Below are 17,868 nucleotides of genomic sequence, written 5' to 3'. Positions count from 1 at the left end.
AACAATTAAATGTTCTCCCACTAGATGGCATAAGTTGTATTAAATGTATAACCACCTGTTGGCATTTATAAAACAGCACACTAAAGGTTGATGAAACGCCAACATCTTTATTTCATGTTGTTGTTTATGTGTTTTTTTTTAGGAGATGTATTTAGTGGGCCTGACGGGAGGTATTGCCTCTGGAAAAAGCACGGTGTCGTCAATGCTACACGAACTTGGCTGCCCCATCATCGACGCTGACGTCGTGGCACGGAAAGGTAATTTGATGGCACAAATTTATTAGCATCAGCAGTAGAGTTCCAAAATTCAGGTAATTTTTTTGGGAAATTTTTCATGGGAATAAACGGAAATTAAAATGGAATTACAAAATGTACATCTTAATATGGCATTTAAATATATTCAATGAGAAATTTACCCCAGACTTTCCAGAAATGTTCTACGAAAGTCACTAAGTGTGACACAGTGTGCTTATGTGCTTTAAAAAAAAAATTCACGCAGTGGTGGAGCCCCGCTCGCCCGCCCACTCGCGCATCGTCTTCCACTTTGGCCGCGAGGTCCTGCTGGAGAGCGGCAAGATCGACCGGCAGAAGCTGGGCCGCCTCGTTTTCGCCGACAAGGAGAAGCGCAAGCTGCTCAACTCCATCACGCACCCGGAGATTCATAAAGAGATGCTCAAGCAGATCGTCTTCTACTTCCTTAAAGGTAAGACTTGATTTAGGGCAATAAAAACAACTCAGCATATTTACATTATGAGTTTCAGGCCGAGCGGAGATTTCACTCTCTACCTGTTTGCTATTCAATCCGTCAAATGGCTGACCAGCTTCATCTACTGTTTCTTCTTTCCTTTCTTTCTTTCTTTTTGTCAAGGCTATCGCTACGTCGTGCTGGACGTGCCGCTTCTCTTCGAAACCAGAAAGCTCACGCAGTTTCTCAACCACACTGTGGTTGTCTATTGGTAAGGACTCCACTCTGTTGAAAAGCACACATCAAACAAATAATTGTTTTGCTTTTATCAATCTATTACGTTCATTAATCACTATAAAGGCAATTCAGGAGTTAAAATGGTAAGTAATAGAATTAATTAGAAAACTGCGTAATAATTAAATGCTATTTTAATTACATTTACTGCGTTTAACGATCGTTTAATTCACAACAAATGTGTATATTTTGTAAACTATTTTGTTTATTGATTGTATCATTTATTTTATTTTGTTTGTTTAATGGAATGTGTAATAATGTAATTCTGTAATTATTTTTATAATAATTACTCTCCCTATATTTTACAAAATATAGATATAAATAATATAATAAAATCTTGACATTAAAAATGGAGGTTAGTTTTTAAACCCACAGTTTAAAAAAAATGAAGCCAATTAAATAAGTGTCAAAGAATAACTATGTATTAATTCATTAAAATATATCTTTTTCATTGAAGTTTTTAATGGATTTAAAGGAGTCATGAAATATAGTCTAAATGGGCCAAAAATAATTGTTATTGTTATGTTGAATCTATTAATTTAACTATTTGTGTAATTTTGTCACAAAGAAAGAAGTTTTACGTTTCCTACATATTTGAAGTCACGAAATATTCGCTGGCGTGTTTTTGCCAGAAGCTGCCAATGAGGCTCAAAGTTTTGTATTTCTGTCAACTTTTCCCTGTCAATGTCTCAATTATTTTTTGGCTGTTCATGTTTTCATAATGGACCCGCACACATGACCTCACCAACGCACCTTCCTTCCCAGCGACCCGGCCACTCAGCTGGCACGCCTGATGCAGCGGGACGGCCTGACGGCGGAGGAGGCCGAGCAGCGGCTGGCGGCGCAGATGCCGCTCAAGGAGAAGCGCGGCCTGGCCAGCCACGTCGTCGAGAACTCGGGCACCCGCGAGGACACCCACCGCCAGGTCCTGCGGCTGCACACCAAGCTGGAGGACTCCATGGACTTCCTCCTGGTGCGCGTGCTGGCCGTGGCCGCCGCCGCCGGCTTGGGCGGGGTGCTGCTCTACGCCGCCAAGATGCTCTTGTCCTAACGGCGGGATGATGGCAATGTGGTGTGAAAGGCAGGCGGGCGGGCAGATGCTTAACTGTGAGGTTAGTCACCTGTGCCACATTCTCACCAGGATTTAGTAGGATTTCTTACAAAACAGGCACTTTAATTAGTAGGGAACTGACTTTTACTTTAGGAACATTTTCATGGTTGCTGTCCAATGCAAAGCACTTTTGATGCAGTTTTTTTCCCATTATTTTTTTCTTTGTTTTATTTTCCCGTTACTTTTTTTTATTTTCCCGTTATTTTTTTCTTTGTTTTATTTTCCCGTTATTTTTTTCTTTGTTTTATTTTCCCGTTATTTTTTTCTTTGTTTTATTTTCCCGTTATTTTTTTCTTTGTTTTATTTTCCCGTTTTTTTTCTTTGTTTTATTTTCCCGTTATTTTTTTCTTTGTTTTATTTCCCCGTTTTTTTTTCCTTTGTTTTATTTTCCCGTTTTTTTTCTTTGTTTTATTTTCCCGTTATTTTTTTCTTTGTTTTATTTTCCCGTTTTTTTTTCTTTGTTTTATTTTCCCGTTTTTTTTTTCTTTGTTTTATTTTCCCGTTTTTTTTTCTTTGTTTTTTTTTCCCGTTTTTTTTTCTTTGTTTTATTTTCCCATTTTTTTTTCTCTTTGTTTTATTTTCCCGTTTTTTTTTCTTTGTTTTATTTTCCCGTTTTTTTTTCTTTGTTTTATTTTCCCGTTTTTTTTCTTTGTTTTATTTTCCCGTTATTTTTTTCTTTGTTTTATTTTCCCGTTATTTTTTTCTTTGTTTTATTTTCCCGTTTTTTTTTCTTTTTAGCTCACATTTTAACACTTTTAACTGCCATACAAATGTCCCAAAATCCCTTAACCACAGATGTTAGCAAAAAAAACATGAAAAACAACAATAAATGACTCCGCCTTAGCTTTGATGGTAATGAGACGTCACGCAAGACCGCGACTTGTCAAATTTTGTTCAAAGTTTTAGTCGGTAGCACGTTGACCGTGTTTGTCATCACAGGGTTGGCATTTGCGTACAGTTCGTCCCTGCAAAAACGTTGCACCAAAAGGGACGGACAGTGAAGACTCACTTATGATTGCCATGAATTTGAAAAAAAAAAAAATTGGGCAAAAAAATTGAATATGCGGGTTATCGGGTACAAAATAAATAAATCCACAAATAACCGGGGATGGGGTTTGCCCCGAACAATCTGTAAATTTGTGAATGTGGCGCTCCATTGTCGTGCTTCACTTTGTACGATTTCCTACTCAATTCTTGCCAGGACACTTGACAAACACGTCAGCTCAACTTGCACTGACAGAAGCAATTTATTCTATTTCAATGTGCAATTTGCGTTGGCTTTACTGACACGCGAAGGTTCAGACAGTCGAGGAAGCTTTAATATATGCGAAGTTCCACCTTTAGGAAAGACATTTTAGTGATTGTTTTTATTATGTTTACCACAATGAATGTATTTGACAATCCAGTTGGGACGGCGAGATGAGGGGCTTAATCAACTTGACTGTATTTTCTTACACTCTTTTCTTCTGTCCTGTCCCCTCTCAGTGAACACTTTGTAAAAGCAAGACGCTTCACATAAACTCAATCAAACGCTGTTTCTTCCGACTTGTTGCTGATTCGAGATTTTGCGCATCGCGAATAGACGGCAATTCCGTGCTATCCAACTTTCTTGGACAGAGGAGAAAGATCAAGACCCGCGGACGGTGAAAATTGTGGAATGCGGGCGAATGCGATGATGTCATCGCGCCCCTCGCCGATGTATGTCACTCGGCTCGGTCCGGGGCCCTCCAAGCCACACAGTCACTAATGCAGAGTGATGGGTGGCGGAGGGGGGGGGGGGGGGGGGCTGCATTCAAAGCATACACCAACACTAATGTACATATCAACACCTGAGGTGGCCAAAGTAGTCTTGCGCACAAAAGTGAGTACACCCGTCACATTTCAAAAGATATATTTTACTAGGGGTCAACATTTTTTGTGTTAATTTAACTCTTTGACTGCCAGACGTTTTCCGAAACGGGATGTCGCCAGTGCCAGCCGATTTAAGCATTTTGACTGATCTTTCAAGGTCCACAGAAAATGATGTGTTTGGACTATGGAAACACACATACTACCAAATGAAAGATTGGACTCTCATCTTTCATCAGAAAAAAAAAGTTTGTTTCTACCTTATTCCGTTTTTCAGTAATCAACAATAGAAAATGGTTAGTTTCACCTCTGTTTTGAAACAAACGTCTTTTAACGTCTTTGGCACTCCTCCATAGGATTTTACTTAACGTTATTTAACGTTTTTGGCAGTCAAAGAGTTAAAGTTCCTTTAATGCCTCTCATTTTTTTAACACGTGGTTAATGACCGCCCCTTTACTTGGAAAGCCTGCACTGGGGGAATTCCAGTCACAATGCAGCAGACACGTCCACGTCAAAATTGAGCAGTTATACATAAAAAAAAAAAAAAATGCATATATTTGTGGAGAGTGGGGTCTAGTTGTATTTTACAATTTTAAAAAAATTGCAAAATTTCACAAGTTACTTCATTTAAAACAGATTTTGTGATTCATCGTGAGTTAACTATTGAAATCATGCGATTAATTACCATTAAAAAATTAATTGCCTGACACCCTTACTTTTTTTACACCTTTTTATTGGACGAGTTTGAAGAAATGACACTTTAGCTACAATGTGAAGTAGTCTGTGTACATTTACTGAATCTTGGCAACAAAAGCGAGTGGACCCCAATGCGGAAATGTAGAAATTGTGCCCAACATGTCAATATTTTGTTTCCTTGTTCAAATAACCTTAAAAATGTAAGTATAGTAACCCTCAAACCTGTTCCCAGCGCGTCCCTCGGCAGTAGTTCGCGCCGTGAAGGCCACATTTTGCAAGGCTGGAATTTATCTGAACCAACAAGTGCGAAAGCTCCCGAGGGAATGATCCTGTCTGAATACTAATTGTGGCTTTAAAGAATGACGCCAAGAAGGTTGATGGTCCTAAAAGCACCTGCCCACGGTTTGCCGACAGCAGACGTACGCCCCTGTAATCTGGCCGTTTCCGAGCGCTGCCCCCCCCTGCGGGCGCTGGCCGAGTGTCGTCTGTCTGAGTGCTTTTTCATCACCCGCCCACCAACCATCAGGCGAGGCCAATCTGGGCTAGAGCGAAATTAAAAATAAAAACTGCCGTGCCTGCTAGGCAAGACGTCCAAGCAAAACGTTAACGACGACTTCATTGTGCCGGTAAATTGCTGTTGTTTACCACGTGAATGCTAATTCTTTTTTTTCTTTTTGTATCTCCATGATGGGAAAACATGTACGGTGAATGCTGTTATTATTCCTCAAGGGCTTACAAGAAATTTGCCTTTTTTTTAGACCATTATCAAGGACTTCCATTAATGTATATTATTTGGGTTTTCATTCTTTCAACTCCCACATAATTGACAGTGTGGCTTTTTGAGAGACTTTTTTTTTTTTTTTTCAAACCGTTCAGTACGAAAGCGGATTAGGGCCAGTGAAGTGGGAAAAAAAAGGGTTCAGAATTCTGACTTTGAGAATAAAGTCAGAATTCTGAGAATAAAGTCTGAATTCTCTCAAATTCTCACTTTATTGTGATAATTCAGACTTTATTCTCAGAATTCTGACTTAAAAGTGAGAATAAAGTCAGAATTCTGAGATTAAAGTCAGTCTCACTTTAAAGTCAGAATTCTGAGAATAAAGTCTGAATTCTCTCAAATTCTCACTTTATTGGGATAATTCAGACTTTATTCTCAGAATTCTGACTTAAAAGTGAGAATAAAGTCAGAATTCTGAGATTAAAGTCAGTCTCACTTTAAAGTCAGAATTCTGAGAATAAAGTCTGAATTCTCTCAAATTCTCACTTTATTGGGATAATTCAGACTTTATTCTCAGAATTCTGACTTAAAAGTGAGAATAAAGTCAGAATTTGTGAAAATTATGACTTTATTGTGAGAAGTCAGACTTTATTCTCAGAATCCTGACTTTAAAGTGAGAATTCTCACTTTGTGACGTAGAGCTAATGAGCTATGAATTGTGGGGGGAAGTCAGTCAAAAGTCCGAATTCTGAGAATATAGTCTGAATTCTCTCAAATTCTCACTTTATTGTGATAATTCAGACTTTATTCTCAGAATTCTGACGTAAAAGTGAGAATAAAGTCAGAATTCTGAGATTAAAGTCAGTCTCACTTTAAAGTCAGAATTCTGAGAATAAAGTCTGAATTCTCTCAAATTCTCACTTTATTGTGATAATTCAGACTTTATTCTTAGAATTCTGACGTAAAAGTGAGAATAAAGTCAGAATTCTGAGATTAAAGTCAGTCTCACTTTAAAGTCAGAATTCTGAGAATAAAGTCTGAATTCTCTCAAATTCTCACTTTATTGTGATAATTCAGACTTTATTCTCAGAATTCTGACTTAAAAGTGAGAATAAAGTCAGAATTCTGAGATTAAGGTCTGAATTCTCTCAAATTCTCACTTTATTGTGATAATTCAGACTTTATTCTCAGAATTCTGACTTAAAAGTGAGAATAAAGTCAGAATTCTGAGATTAAAGTCAGTCTCACTTTAAAGTCAGAATTCTGAGAATAAAGTCTGAATTCTCTCAAATTCTCACTTTATTGTGATAATTCAGACTTTATTCTCAGAATTCTGACTTAAAAGTGAGAATAAAGTCAGAATTTGTGAGAATTATGACTTTATTGTGTGAAGTCAGACTTTATTCTCAGAATCCTGACTTTAAAGTGAGAATTCTCACTTTGTGACGTCGAGCTAATGAGCTATGAATTGTGGGGGGAAGTCAGTCAAAATTCAGAATTCTGAGAATAAAGTCTGAATTATCACAATAAAGTGAGAATTTGTGAGAATTCAGACTTGATTCTCAGAATTCTCACTTCAAAGTTCGGATCCTGCCAACCTTTTTTTTTTTCCTTCTTCTCTTCACCGGCCCTCATCCCCTTCTGTAATTCCGCCACTGCCGGCATCCAATACTCGTTAGATAACTATTCTCTGAAAGTATAAAATTCAGAAGGCACAAAAGCTGACGGCGCGGCCGTCCACGCCGCGGTTGGCAAATGCAGCTCGACACCAACGGCCGGGCAGCATTAAGCGTCCCTCCGCGGTCAGCCATCTTGAACTCTGGCGTCACGCTAGGCCGGGTCCGGCCGCGGCCAGCGCCTCGCTAGCGCATTGTCATGCCGCATCCCGCCGGCATCGGGTGAGGTGAAGAGACAGGCAGCGCGCCAGCAGAGCATCCCCGGCCGCATGACTCCATCTGTCCGCGCGCGTTAGGCCCGGCTGGCTCAGTCAGGGGGGGCCACGAGGGGGGCGCGGAGGGAGCGCGGAGGGCCGCCGGTGCTGAGTCACTGACACACTGGACTTGTTCCGCCGGACGCGGGCGTGCGTACGCTGTCACGTTCTCCCAAGGAGCGCCAAGACGCGGCGGTGGCGCGCATGGGTGCACACATGTCGACCCACCGCCAGCCTCGCAGCGCTTTACCATCGCCACGGGAAACTTTATGCTCTATTTGTTTTCCATTTGCTGCAAAGTCGCATGATGACAAAAGAGTTAAATGTTTCGGGCTAGGAATCGTTAGCATGCTAGCTCACCTCGTGTGCGTTTTCGAGATCGTTCCTTTCTTAATCACATGAGGACAATTAAGAATACATTTGACATTATATCTGTTTGTATGAATTTTTCGGCATATATTTATTGATTTGTTCAAATTCATTTCAACGTTTGTAAGGGGAAGGCGGGGCTACACTGCGGCAGGTTGCAAGGTACGAGCTGTGGGTGATCGGCAATGAAAGGCGCTGATGGTCATTAGATGATCATTCTTTGCCTTTTTTTTTTATGATTGGTGACAGATTGCTCAGAGCTCGACTCTCAATGAGTTCTTTAAGTGTGACATTCGTACGCCGTGTGGCTCGTTCGACGCTAACATTTCTTAGCTAGTAATTGAATTGTTGATGCGTTGACTGCTTGTTTAGTGTCAGCGTTTTCAAGTGCAAGGACAGTGTGGGAACATCGTGCGGGAGACGGGGGTGGGGGGGGGGGGGCGATGTAGCCGAGGCATCCGTCTCTAATTGGGATGTCTCTCGTTGAGTTAATCGGCGGACGCACAAACAAAAGCGAGGCTTGATTAATGTCACGTTTGCGAGCAGGCAGAAGCCGACCCGACTGGTGTTGCTGTCGGCCCGGCCCAAACGCGTGCGCATGTTTGCGGGACGGCCTTATCTGGGAAGCCTTCGCAATCCATCGCCATCACGGGTGTCAATGTCCAGGCCCGGGGGCCAGGTCCGGCCCGTCGCATCCATTTATGTGGCCCATAAAAACAAAGTCAAGTCTCCACTTTATGCTTCTTGCGCTTGTTACTTTTTTGGGGGGTGTAAACATTGTACGCAAATTGCGTGACTTTTTCTTTTCATGTTTCCATTTTCACCCGATCCCTTTTTCATCTTCATCCTCCTCATCATATTTCTGTTCTTTTTACTCTCCCTCCTGTTCCTCTTCTCTTCCTCTTCCTCCTATTTATCTTTCTATTCCTCTTTTTCATGTTCCTCTACTTTTATTTTTATAACTATTCCTCATCTTCTTCCCTTTTTTCCCTATTTCTCTTCTTTATTCCTCTTTTTTTCTCTTCATCTTCCATCTTCTTTCTGTTCCTCTTCTTCCTATTGCTTTTTTTGTTTGTCATCCTCTTTCTGTTCCACTTTTTCTTTTGCCTACTCCTCATCTTTTTCCATTTCCTCCTCCTCTTCTTTCTCTCTTCATCTTGTCTTCTGTTCCTTTTCTTCCAGTTGCTCTTTTTTTTAATTTGTCCTCCTCTTTCTAGTCCTCTTTTTCCTTCTTTCTCTTCCTCATCTTCTTCCCCTTATTTTTCCTATTCCTCTTCTTCATCCTCCTTTTTCTTCTCCTTCCTTCTTCGATTCCTCATTGTTCCTACCCCCCCCCCTTCTTTCTTTCACCTGGATTTTTTTTTTTTCCTATTCTGGATCTTCCCCCTCTTCATCTTCATCAAAATTTGCTCCACTTCCAGCCATTTATTGAACAAGACAAACAGTCAAGCATGCAACTATAAAATGAGAACGTTTTATGAAGTGCAATATGGAAAACAATCAAAACATGACTTGGCTATAAAAGCGCATCTATTTTTTTTTTGTCCGTTTGAGTTTTGGCGCGCCGGTCGCAGCGTTTACTTTGGCGAGGACCGCTCTGCGGACGGCAGCGGCAGCCGTTGTGGCCGTGCCGGCGGGCCGTTCGTCTTTGACATGGTGACATGAAGTCTCTAATTTGACGATGCTCTCATAGCGCCCGAGAGGACGGCAGCTTCTCGGCCTCCCCCCGTGGCTCGGCTGACCTCTGCCGAGGCGCGGTCACTCACTTTTAATTGTGTCTGGAGGACGTGAGCTGTCTGTCTCCGAGGCAGGAAATCACGTTGATGCTCTGACACCGCCAAGCAATCCGGTCGCCCACGTTTTTTTTTTATCAGCTCTGCGACTTTTTTTTTTTTTTCGGGAATCCCACTTTACGCGAACATTTTCAACTGTTTAACTTCTTGACGCGGTCGCAAGTCGGCACGAAGCTTCGCAAGCTCCGTGGCTACTTGAGATGTTGGCAAGAGTGAAAGTGACTTCAGGCCAAATGAATCGTGTTGAAAATCCGGAAGCGACTGTCTTGTCGCTGATTCGCCCCCTGGATGATGATGTGCCGATCTAAACGCTGCACTGAGAGAGAGAGAGAGAAAAAAGAGAGAGTAATATTTACTTGAAAAAGCCTAGTAAAGTTTTTTCACTCAGAAATTCAAAGTCAATTTTACAAGGGGAGTTTTGAGTACATTTTACCAGTTTATTAAAAAAAAAAAAAAAAACCTTCAGCTTGGAGGACAGCTACTCTACCACCTGAGCCATGCCACTTTTGCCGTTTGCCACCATACCGCATTACTGTGTGAGAGCAACAACTGGTCTTTTGGAGGTACAAGGGTTCCACCCGACACCATCAGTATGCAAACACACAGCATAAGCGGCATGGCTCAGGTGGTAGAGTGGCTGCCGCACATCCTGAAGGTTGTGGCTTTGTTCCTCAATCCTTGAGTTGCTTTTTTTTTTTTTTTTTTTTATTAAACTGGTCAAGTGTACTCAAAACTCTCCTTGTAAAATCTACTTAGAATTTTTGAATGAAAAAACGTTACAATTTTTTTTCCAAGTAAATATCACTTGTTTTATTTATTTATTTATTTATTTTACAGTGTGTCATGACGTGTCCAAAGTGCCGACTTGAAGGGAAAAAAAGAGAGATGTCTTCTGCAAAATGATGAGTTTTTCTGATGTTGCTATTGATATTGAAAAATGATTTTTGTTTGATCAACCACTTACTCTCTGGCTCCCTCTAGTGGTACACAAAAGAAACAATGCCTTCGGTTGCGTTTAACTTATTAGCACAACACAATATGCATTTAAAATTTGGATTAAAACTTTTATTTAGGCATAGTTTTTTATTAAACTTAAAAATACATTTTAAATGAATTCGATATTTTCTTATATTTAGGTGCAGTGTTAATGTTCAACCAGCACATGATTTTATAATGACTTTCAATAATCTCCATTTTAAGAATAACTCGTGCGTGGCACTTGGTGTAAACATTTGAGAACCACTGCTATAAATACTGACAACATAATTCCCAATTACAAATATTGTCATTTGAAGCATTTAATCGCAGTGGGGGATTTTTTATTTTTTGTAATTGATGCAATTGTGACTCAACGATATGGCAATTAGTCATCTGCAAGCTTTTAACATAAAAGCAGAGTCATAAAGTCGACTCATCGACGCGTTGGTTCGACCACTCATTTACAGAAAATGAAAATGCTCAGAATGCGTAGTAGGAGTCTTTCACAAATGTTTTCAAGTCACACATTTGAGGAATAAGACAAGAAACTGCTGACGTAAAGATATTTTTCTTTAATGGGAACCCCCCCAAAAAATCGTGGTGTATCTTTTGAAAATGCAAGTTTGAACACATTTTGGTGGTGTTTCTTCATTCTTGGAGGCTTTTTGCATGCAGATGGTAAATTGCGAGCACGGCACATGAAAGAATCACAAACAAGTTTGGACACACACACACACCGGGACGCATGTGCACGAATCGGATTGACAAAATTCTGCATGAGATTTCACAGTGAACACCCGACGAACAATTTTCATTTCCCTCTCGTTATTCACTGAAAAACGTTTTTTTTTTTTGTGCTCTTTCAATAAAGTTCCAAGATGCCACAAGGTGGTGCCGAAGCCTTGAAAGTGCGTTCAAGGAAGTCCGTTGACGAGATCCATCTCAACTGAGACTTACAGATTTGTTTGTAGCGGAGAAGTTTCGCCTAAGCGTTTTTAAAAATAATATTTATCAGCCAAATCATTTTTAACGTAATGTATGATGAGTTTGAAATGATATTACTTTGAAGTGTTTTTTGGGATCGTGGTTTTAAATACGGAACTTTTTTTTTTTTTTGCTGATCGCGTGACCGGAGGTGGCAAATCCAGAAAGTAAAAACCCTGCCACAGTTTGGCTTTGGCCCCAGATGCTAGCTAGCTAGCTCCCTAGCAGGTAAATAAGCACCAAGGGAGCTAGCTAGCTAGCATCAATGGCCTCTGTTCGCGGCGGGGCTTGGATCATTTGTGGCTATATCACGACTAGTCATGAGATGTCGCCAGAGCACTGCTTTTTGTATTTGACCTGGCTTTGGCACCCTCTTGTGGCATAACAGGGAATAGGCGAGTTTTTCAGCAAATAATGCATTATTAGGTCCCACAAAAATCGACCAATGTGTGAAATCATGTCTAGCATATTTTGAATAGACAAAGCAACACCATAAATGTAGCAATTCATCATTAATCTCATAAAAGTCTTTTCATTGGACATGACGACTTATTCTAGTAAAGAGGTGGCAAATTTAGGTCCAGAAAGTAAAAACGCTGCCACAGTTTGGATTTAGCCTCAGGTGCTAGTTAGCTAGCTGCTTAGCTAGCTCCCATGGTGCTCGCCTGCTAGGGAGCTAGCTAGCTCGCTAGCACTAGGGAGCTAAAGCCAAACAGTAGCAGGGTTTTTACTTTCTGGACCTGGGTTTGCCACCTCTGTGTTCTACTAATGATAAATCGAAGAACACCAACAAACACGTGATGGGGAGGCGCCGCTTCAAAAATCATGGCGGCACCCTGGCGCCAACGCAGCCACTCCCCCCCATGAGACAACGCACGGATAAAGAGGTAGACCGTTAGCAAGCGACCAGCCGCAGCTCACGGGCAACGGGTCTGCCTTGCAACCAAAGTCAGCGGGCATCCGTCCGTCCGTCCGTCCGTCCGGCGCTCGTCAGTCGGCGTACAAGATGAAGCCGGAGAAGGTGCTGTACTTGTTGCTGTTGCCCCCGTGCGCCTTGCCCCCGTCCAATTTGATGTACACCTCGTCGCCCACGTCCAAGTGCAGGATGACGCTGTTGCTGGCGTAGTCGTAACTCTGGTCCTGATCCTGAGCGATGGCGCTCGCCCTCACCTCGAATGGACGAAGACAAACACACAATTACAACAAATTGGGAACATATTTGCTAGACTCTGTTATTTTGTTTTGTACGACGACGTATTAGGCCACGTATAAATATTTATTTTTTAGAGAGCGGGGGCGGGGGCAATATTCAGAGAAAAAAACGTGCAAATTTGCCATGATATAAAGTGGCAAATTTGCACGTTTTTCCTCGTAATATCGCCCCCGCCCTCTAAAGAAAATGTATTTATACGTGGCCCTAATACGCCGTCGTAGTTTTGTGTTGTGAGCAAGAATTTCACTTCTTACTTAACTTGAATTTCACCACCAGTCCAAACTGTAATTGTACATCTACTACAGTAGGTGGCAGTGGCACGCATGCACAATGAGTATTAGTACTTACAGCAATTTCAAACATTTTCTTATTGCTTGGGGTTGTAACAAAAAATAATTGAGAAGTACTTTTTTAAATACAGTAAAATACTGTACTATTTTTTTCTGCTTAAAAAGTATTTTGCAAAGGGAACAGATTAATGGCCTCCCAATTCATCCCAATGGGGAAAGTTGATTTGAGTTTCGAGCACAGTCTCAGAATGAATGAAAGTCAACATTCAAAATGTGAACATATGAAGCCCGCATTTTTTGCAGGCAAACAAAAAAGCATCTGCTGATGGGAGGAATTCTCTGCGTGTTCTTGCGAGTGTGCTGGATGCGAGACGGCGGTGACTCAAGTGCAAAGCTTCGCTTTGACTCACCCCGCCTGAGAGGACGCGCAGGGCTGCCAACGATCTCCCTTCCTCAGTGTTTCTTTATTTATTTCAAATCCCGCACTTTCATCATCTCTGCCTGTCTGCACGCAGTGTCGAAAACCAGCACGGGTGCCAAGTCCCATCCGTGTCATGAAGACACCATCGGGAGGGCGTTCAAATGTGCCCTTAAAACTTTTGACGGGTGGGAAGCGGCTCGGACGCCGACGCTCACCACGCATCTGTCGACGTATATACGTATATCATTTAAAAATTAAAAGCAAGAAAATAAATCAAAATAAAAACAACAAATATATATATATATATATATATATATATATATATATATATATCTTTATAAATAAATAAAAGTAAAAATAAATACATTAATAAATGAGATTAAAAAAATACATATACAAATAAATGTTTTATATATATGTATATATATATATAAACACATTAATTTTTTTTCTATTTATTTTTGAATTATTATTTTCTATTCCCGTTTTTATTTTCACTTTTATTTATTTATTTATTCATGAAATCATTTATTTACTTTAAAATTTGGCAGTTTTGGTCCTCCATAAAGATCAACATAATCGTCCCCAAAAATATATTAATACTAATTTTGAGTTGTTTAAATGTTTACATTTGCACCTTTTTTAAATTTAAAATCAACTAATTTATCACATTTTGTTTCATCCAAAAGCAACTTGCATATTTATAGTGTTTCAAATTTTTTTTTATTTGTCTTAACAATAAAAAAATGTTTTTTAAATGATCGTCCTAATCGTGATTTCAATTATTACCAAACAATCGTGATGAATATTTTCCTCCTAATGGAGCCGCCCTGCTGTGTTGCAACTTTGCATTCAGCTAAACAGGCTCAGATTTCATAGAATGGACTAAATACTTTCACATGAAGTACATTTGTGAGTCTAATCCGTGCTTGGGTTCAAGATCGGTTGCTAAACAGTGTTTTGGTTTCCAAAAGTGTTATTTGAGGTTCCCTGTTCTATCTGGGCTGCCATCATGTTTGCGTTTCACTTGTGATTTCCACGCTGTTTGATCAGCGTCGCCACCTGAGGCCTCCGAGACATGTGACCAAATCACGCGTGAACGGAACCAATACCTGCTTTTCACGCCAGCACAGCCTGGCCCGGGCCGGCCGCGCGATAAACGGCACGTGCGCGGATGTCACGGCGGCGGCGGCGGGGGCGGTGGGGAAAAAGTTTGCATTTTGTATTTCAAAGCGCTTTGAACTTGTTTGTCAAGAGACCCCGGGCCACGTTTTGATGTGCGGCGGCTTTGCGGATCACACTCGGCTCGCTTGCCCCCCCCCCGCGTACGCAATCTGGCAGGGCGCCGCGGCGCGTTGGGGCTTTTGCGGGCTTGAACCCAGTCGGAGCGGAGATCACGACACACATGAACGCATGAGTTCACCGTCGGCACTGGTGGCTTGGCCGCGCGGCGTGACGGAGCGTTCGCTAACTCATCAAGTCAGGAATGACCCCGCTCGGATACTGAAGACGCTCAAATACCGTCGTTGATTTGGAGGCGCGGAAATGCTGATGGTCACAGTGTGATATCTGAGCGTACTCTTAATCGATTCATCCGCAAGTAACTAACCCTATTAATAATCAAGTCATTGTTTGGAGACATTTTTTCACTTTATTGGACAAGGTTATGGCCTGACTAAGTGAAGTTCCACCCCTCAGTTCAACATATTTGCTTGGCACCAAGATGCCACCAGATGGCGCCATAGTAATAATCAATCGGTGAATAACGGAGGATTGTTTCCGAAAATGAAACCTGCAAAGTGCCAAGACTATGAAAGTGAAATTGGATCATAGGGTTTCCCCCAGAAAACTTGGTAAGCCTGGTGGTCCGGGGTACGACGGTGTAAATACACGTAGCGTACAACTCGGGTTTTTGTGCCATCGCTTTTCGGTCGGGTTTTAGATAAATAGTTTCGCTTTTAGCAGAGATGAACCATCTGATGTTGAACATTCGCACTTTGAAGCGTTGGCTACGGCCGGCGACAAAGACGCCTCGCTTGGCGAAGGTCCGCACCCTCACTTCATTCGTTCAAATGTAGATTTACTTCCAGAATTATTATTTACACATTCATATATATATATATATATATTTTTTTTTTTTTTTTTGTACAATAAGTTAAGATGATGTGTCGAACCTGCTGCTCTCCGTCATAAAGTATGCTAGCTTCTGATTGGTTAGTGTTCGTCAGCTGATGGGGGATCAGGAAGTGCAAAGATTAAATTAAGAATGAATCCGTCTCCATCCTGCCTTTTCATTTTATAAACAGTGAAACCATTAAGCACCAACGAATCCTCACGTTAGACTTTAGCTACGCTACGTGTATTTCTTGTATAAAAAAAAAAATTGCGCAAATTTACGAGTTTTTTTCTCACAAATTTGACACTTTATAGTAGCAAATTTGCCACAATATAAAGTGGCAAATTTACAAGTTTTTGTGTCACAAATTTGCCACTTAATAGTCGCAAATTTTCCACTTCATAAAGTGGAAAATGTACGAGTTTTTTCTCACAAATACAGCGAGTGGGATGATTGACAGACATCTTACCTATTCAAAACTCTATCCTATTAAAAAAAATAATAATTTTTTGCAGGTTTTTTTTTTTTTAACTCCAGGTTGTTTACTCGTGGTGCCATCTGAGCTTTTTCCAGCTGGTGTGACTTGATGTTGAAAAGAAGTTGTCGGCGAAGTTGTGTTTACCCACCACAGCGTTCTTGAGCAGGTCGGCCCACATGCTGGTGCCGTCTCCTCCCCTCATCAGAACGTTGTAAATGAAGAAGTAGGTGCCGGGAATCTTGCAGGTGAACTTTCCCGCGGCGCCGTCGTAGTTGCCGCCGATGTTGGTGACCACGTCGTCGAAGCGCAGGATGTCGTAGCCTTCCTGCGGGTTCCGGAGCCCCGCGTAGAAAGCCACCCGGGGCGAGGTGTTGTAGGTGGCCGTGCTCAGCGAACCCGTACCCCCTAAGCCCAGAATCCCGGTGCGGACCACGTCCACGCCGTCCCCGGGCGGTCCCTTGGGTCCCGGCGGGCCAGGTTCTCCGGGGGGCCCCGGGGGTCCGGGCTTTCCGGGTCGTCCGGGTCTGCCCTGCGAGGTGTGAGCGGCCAAAGTGGGCGGCGGCGCCTCCACGCCGCGCTCTTCGGGGTCGGCCCGGTCGTCCACCTGTTGCTGGACGGTGAGCGGCTCCTCGGCCGTGGGGAAGGGGTCGCACACCATGCGGCAGGTGCCCAGCATCTCGAACCTGCCGCCGCCTTCCTCGCCCCCTCCGACGGAGCTGACCAGCACGGGGATGAGCACCACCAGGACCAGCACCAGCATGACCCCCACGGCGGCCGCCACCAAGGTCTTGCGCCCGAAGCTCAGCTGGGGGAGGGGCTGGGCTGCCAGCGTGGAGATCTCCGGGGTGGGAATGGTGACTGCGGGTGCTCCACCGGGAAGAAGGCGAGGAGGACGTTTCCAAAGATGAGGAGAGCTGAGGAAGGATGGAGTGACAAGCGAGGGTTCCGAGTGAGCCCAAGGAGAGGGAGGGAGCGAGGGAGGGAGCGAGAGAGAAAGAACGCAAGATGCACACACCAAGTGTGAGTCAAGGCTGAGGAGGAGAACGCCTTCTCTCTCTCTCCACTGTCATCTTCCTCCGATCATAAGGATGAGCAGATACGTAAACAGGTTAACAGTTCAAATGCAAAAAGCGGACATTTGAACAAAGACCAGTCAAGTTTTATTTTTAAGATTAAAATATCTCATCCTAAAATTAGATGAAAACATAAAAGCATAATAAAAATATCATAATAAAGTCATTTTTTTTATGACAATGTAGTAAAGTTTTTAATACGGTCACTTTTCAAAGACCGTATGTTTAGTGCCCTCAAGTGGTCATGAGGCGCATTACCAAAATACCACTTCCCACTTTTGTCCGTAAGATGGCGCCCTCGTCTCACTTTTCATTACACTCGTTTTACTGCACTTTGTTGCACGATTCACGCGAGCTCTTCTTATCTGCTCTACTGGGGGTGAAATCCGGGGGGGGGGGGGTTTGGGTGGCGGGACCACCCACCTACATCAGCGAGACACATTCCACAGTGGGGAGGGTCTAGTCAGAAAGAGCAAGACACCTCAGATGTCTAAATTCAAACTGGACTTGTGTGGTTATCGCTCTGGTTGGAATAAAAAAAAAGGGGGGGGGGATTATTCTCATAATATTTAAAAAAATGGCTCATAAGGTTAGAATATCGTCCAACTGCACCCTCCAAATATCAAATCAAGTCATTTTTTGTTGAGTTTTTCCGGTCAAATGTGACTTTATCCTCCTCGTGTCGTACAATTGCTTCAACTTGAAGCCGCTTGCAAGGCTTGTGAGCGAAATGTTTTCTGCTGCTCATGTGGAGATGGAAAACATATCCAGCACTCGGCTTGTTTGCGCACGTCGTCGAACTTCCTCCATTCCGTCCGCATGCGGACTCTCTCGTAGCCTTTTTAGGAAACGAGCCGCTGCCTCGCAGCGCT

At 42.4% G+C, this 17,868-nt stretch overlaps 2 protein-coding genes across 2 annotated transcripts; one reads left to right on the top strand and one right to left on the bottom strand.

The window, feature by feature from the left end:
* Positions 1-145: 145 nt before the first annotated feature.
* On the top strand, positions 146-2,260 carry dcakd (dephospho-CoA kinase domain containing). Its single transcript, XM_077551388.1, has 4 exons — positions 146-257; positions 499-702; positions 868-955; positions 1,744-2,260. The coding sequence occupies exons 1-4, from the start codon at positions 146-148 to the stop codon at positions 2,027-2,029; spliced, it is 690 nt and encodes a 229-aa protein (XP_077407514.1). The 3' UTR covers positions 2,030-2,260.
* An 8,756-nt stretch (positions 2,261-11,016) lies between these two features.
* LOC144038315 (C1q-related factor-like) lies at positions 11,017-16,822 on the bottom strand. The gene is made up of 2 exons (XM_077550730.1): positions 16,072-16,822; positions 11,017-12,575 (listed from the first exon to the last, which is right to left on the bottom strand). Exons 1-2 carry the CDS (start codon positions 16,681-16,683, stop codon positions 12,396-12,398), a joined length of 792 nt encoding a protein of 263 aa, XP_077406856.1. The 5' UTR covers positions 16,684-16,822; the 3' UTR covers positions 11,017-12,395.
* Positions 16,823-17,868: the final 1,046 nt, after the last annotated feature.

This window comes from Vanacampus margaritifer, chromosome 18 (genome assembly GCF_051991255.1).
Source record: "Vanacampus margaritifer isolate UIUO_Vmar chromosome 18, RoL_Vmar_1.0, whole genome shotgun sequence".
Classification (NCBI taxonomy): domain Eukaryota; kingdom Metazoa; phylum Chordata; class Actinopteri; order Syngnathiformes; family Syngnathidae; genus Vanacampus; species Vanacampus margaritifer.
Note: the sequence above shows the minus strand (reverse complement) of the source record. Positions and strands in the feature narration are given on the sequence as shown.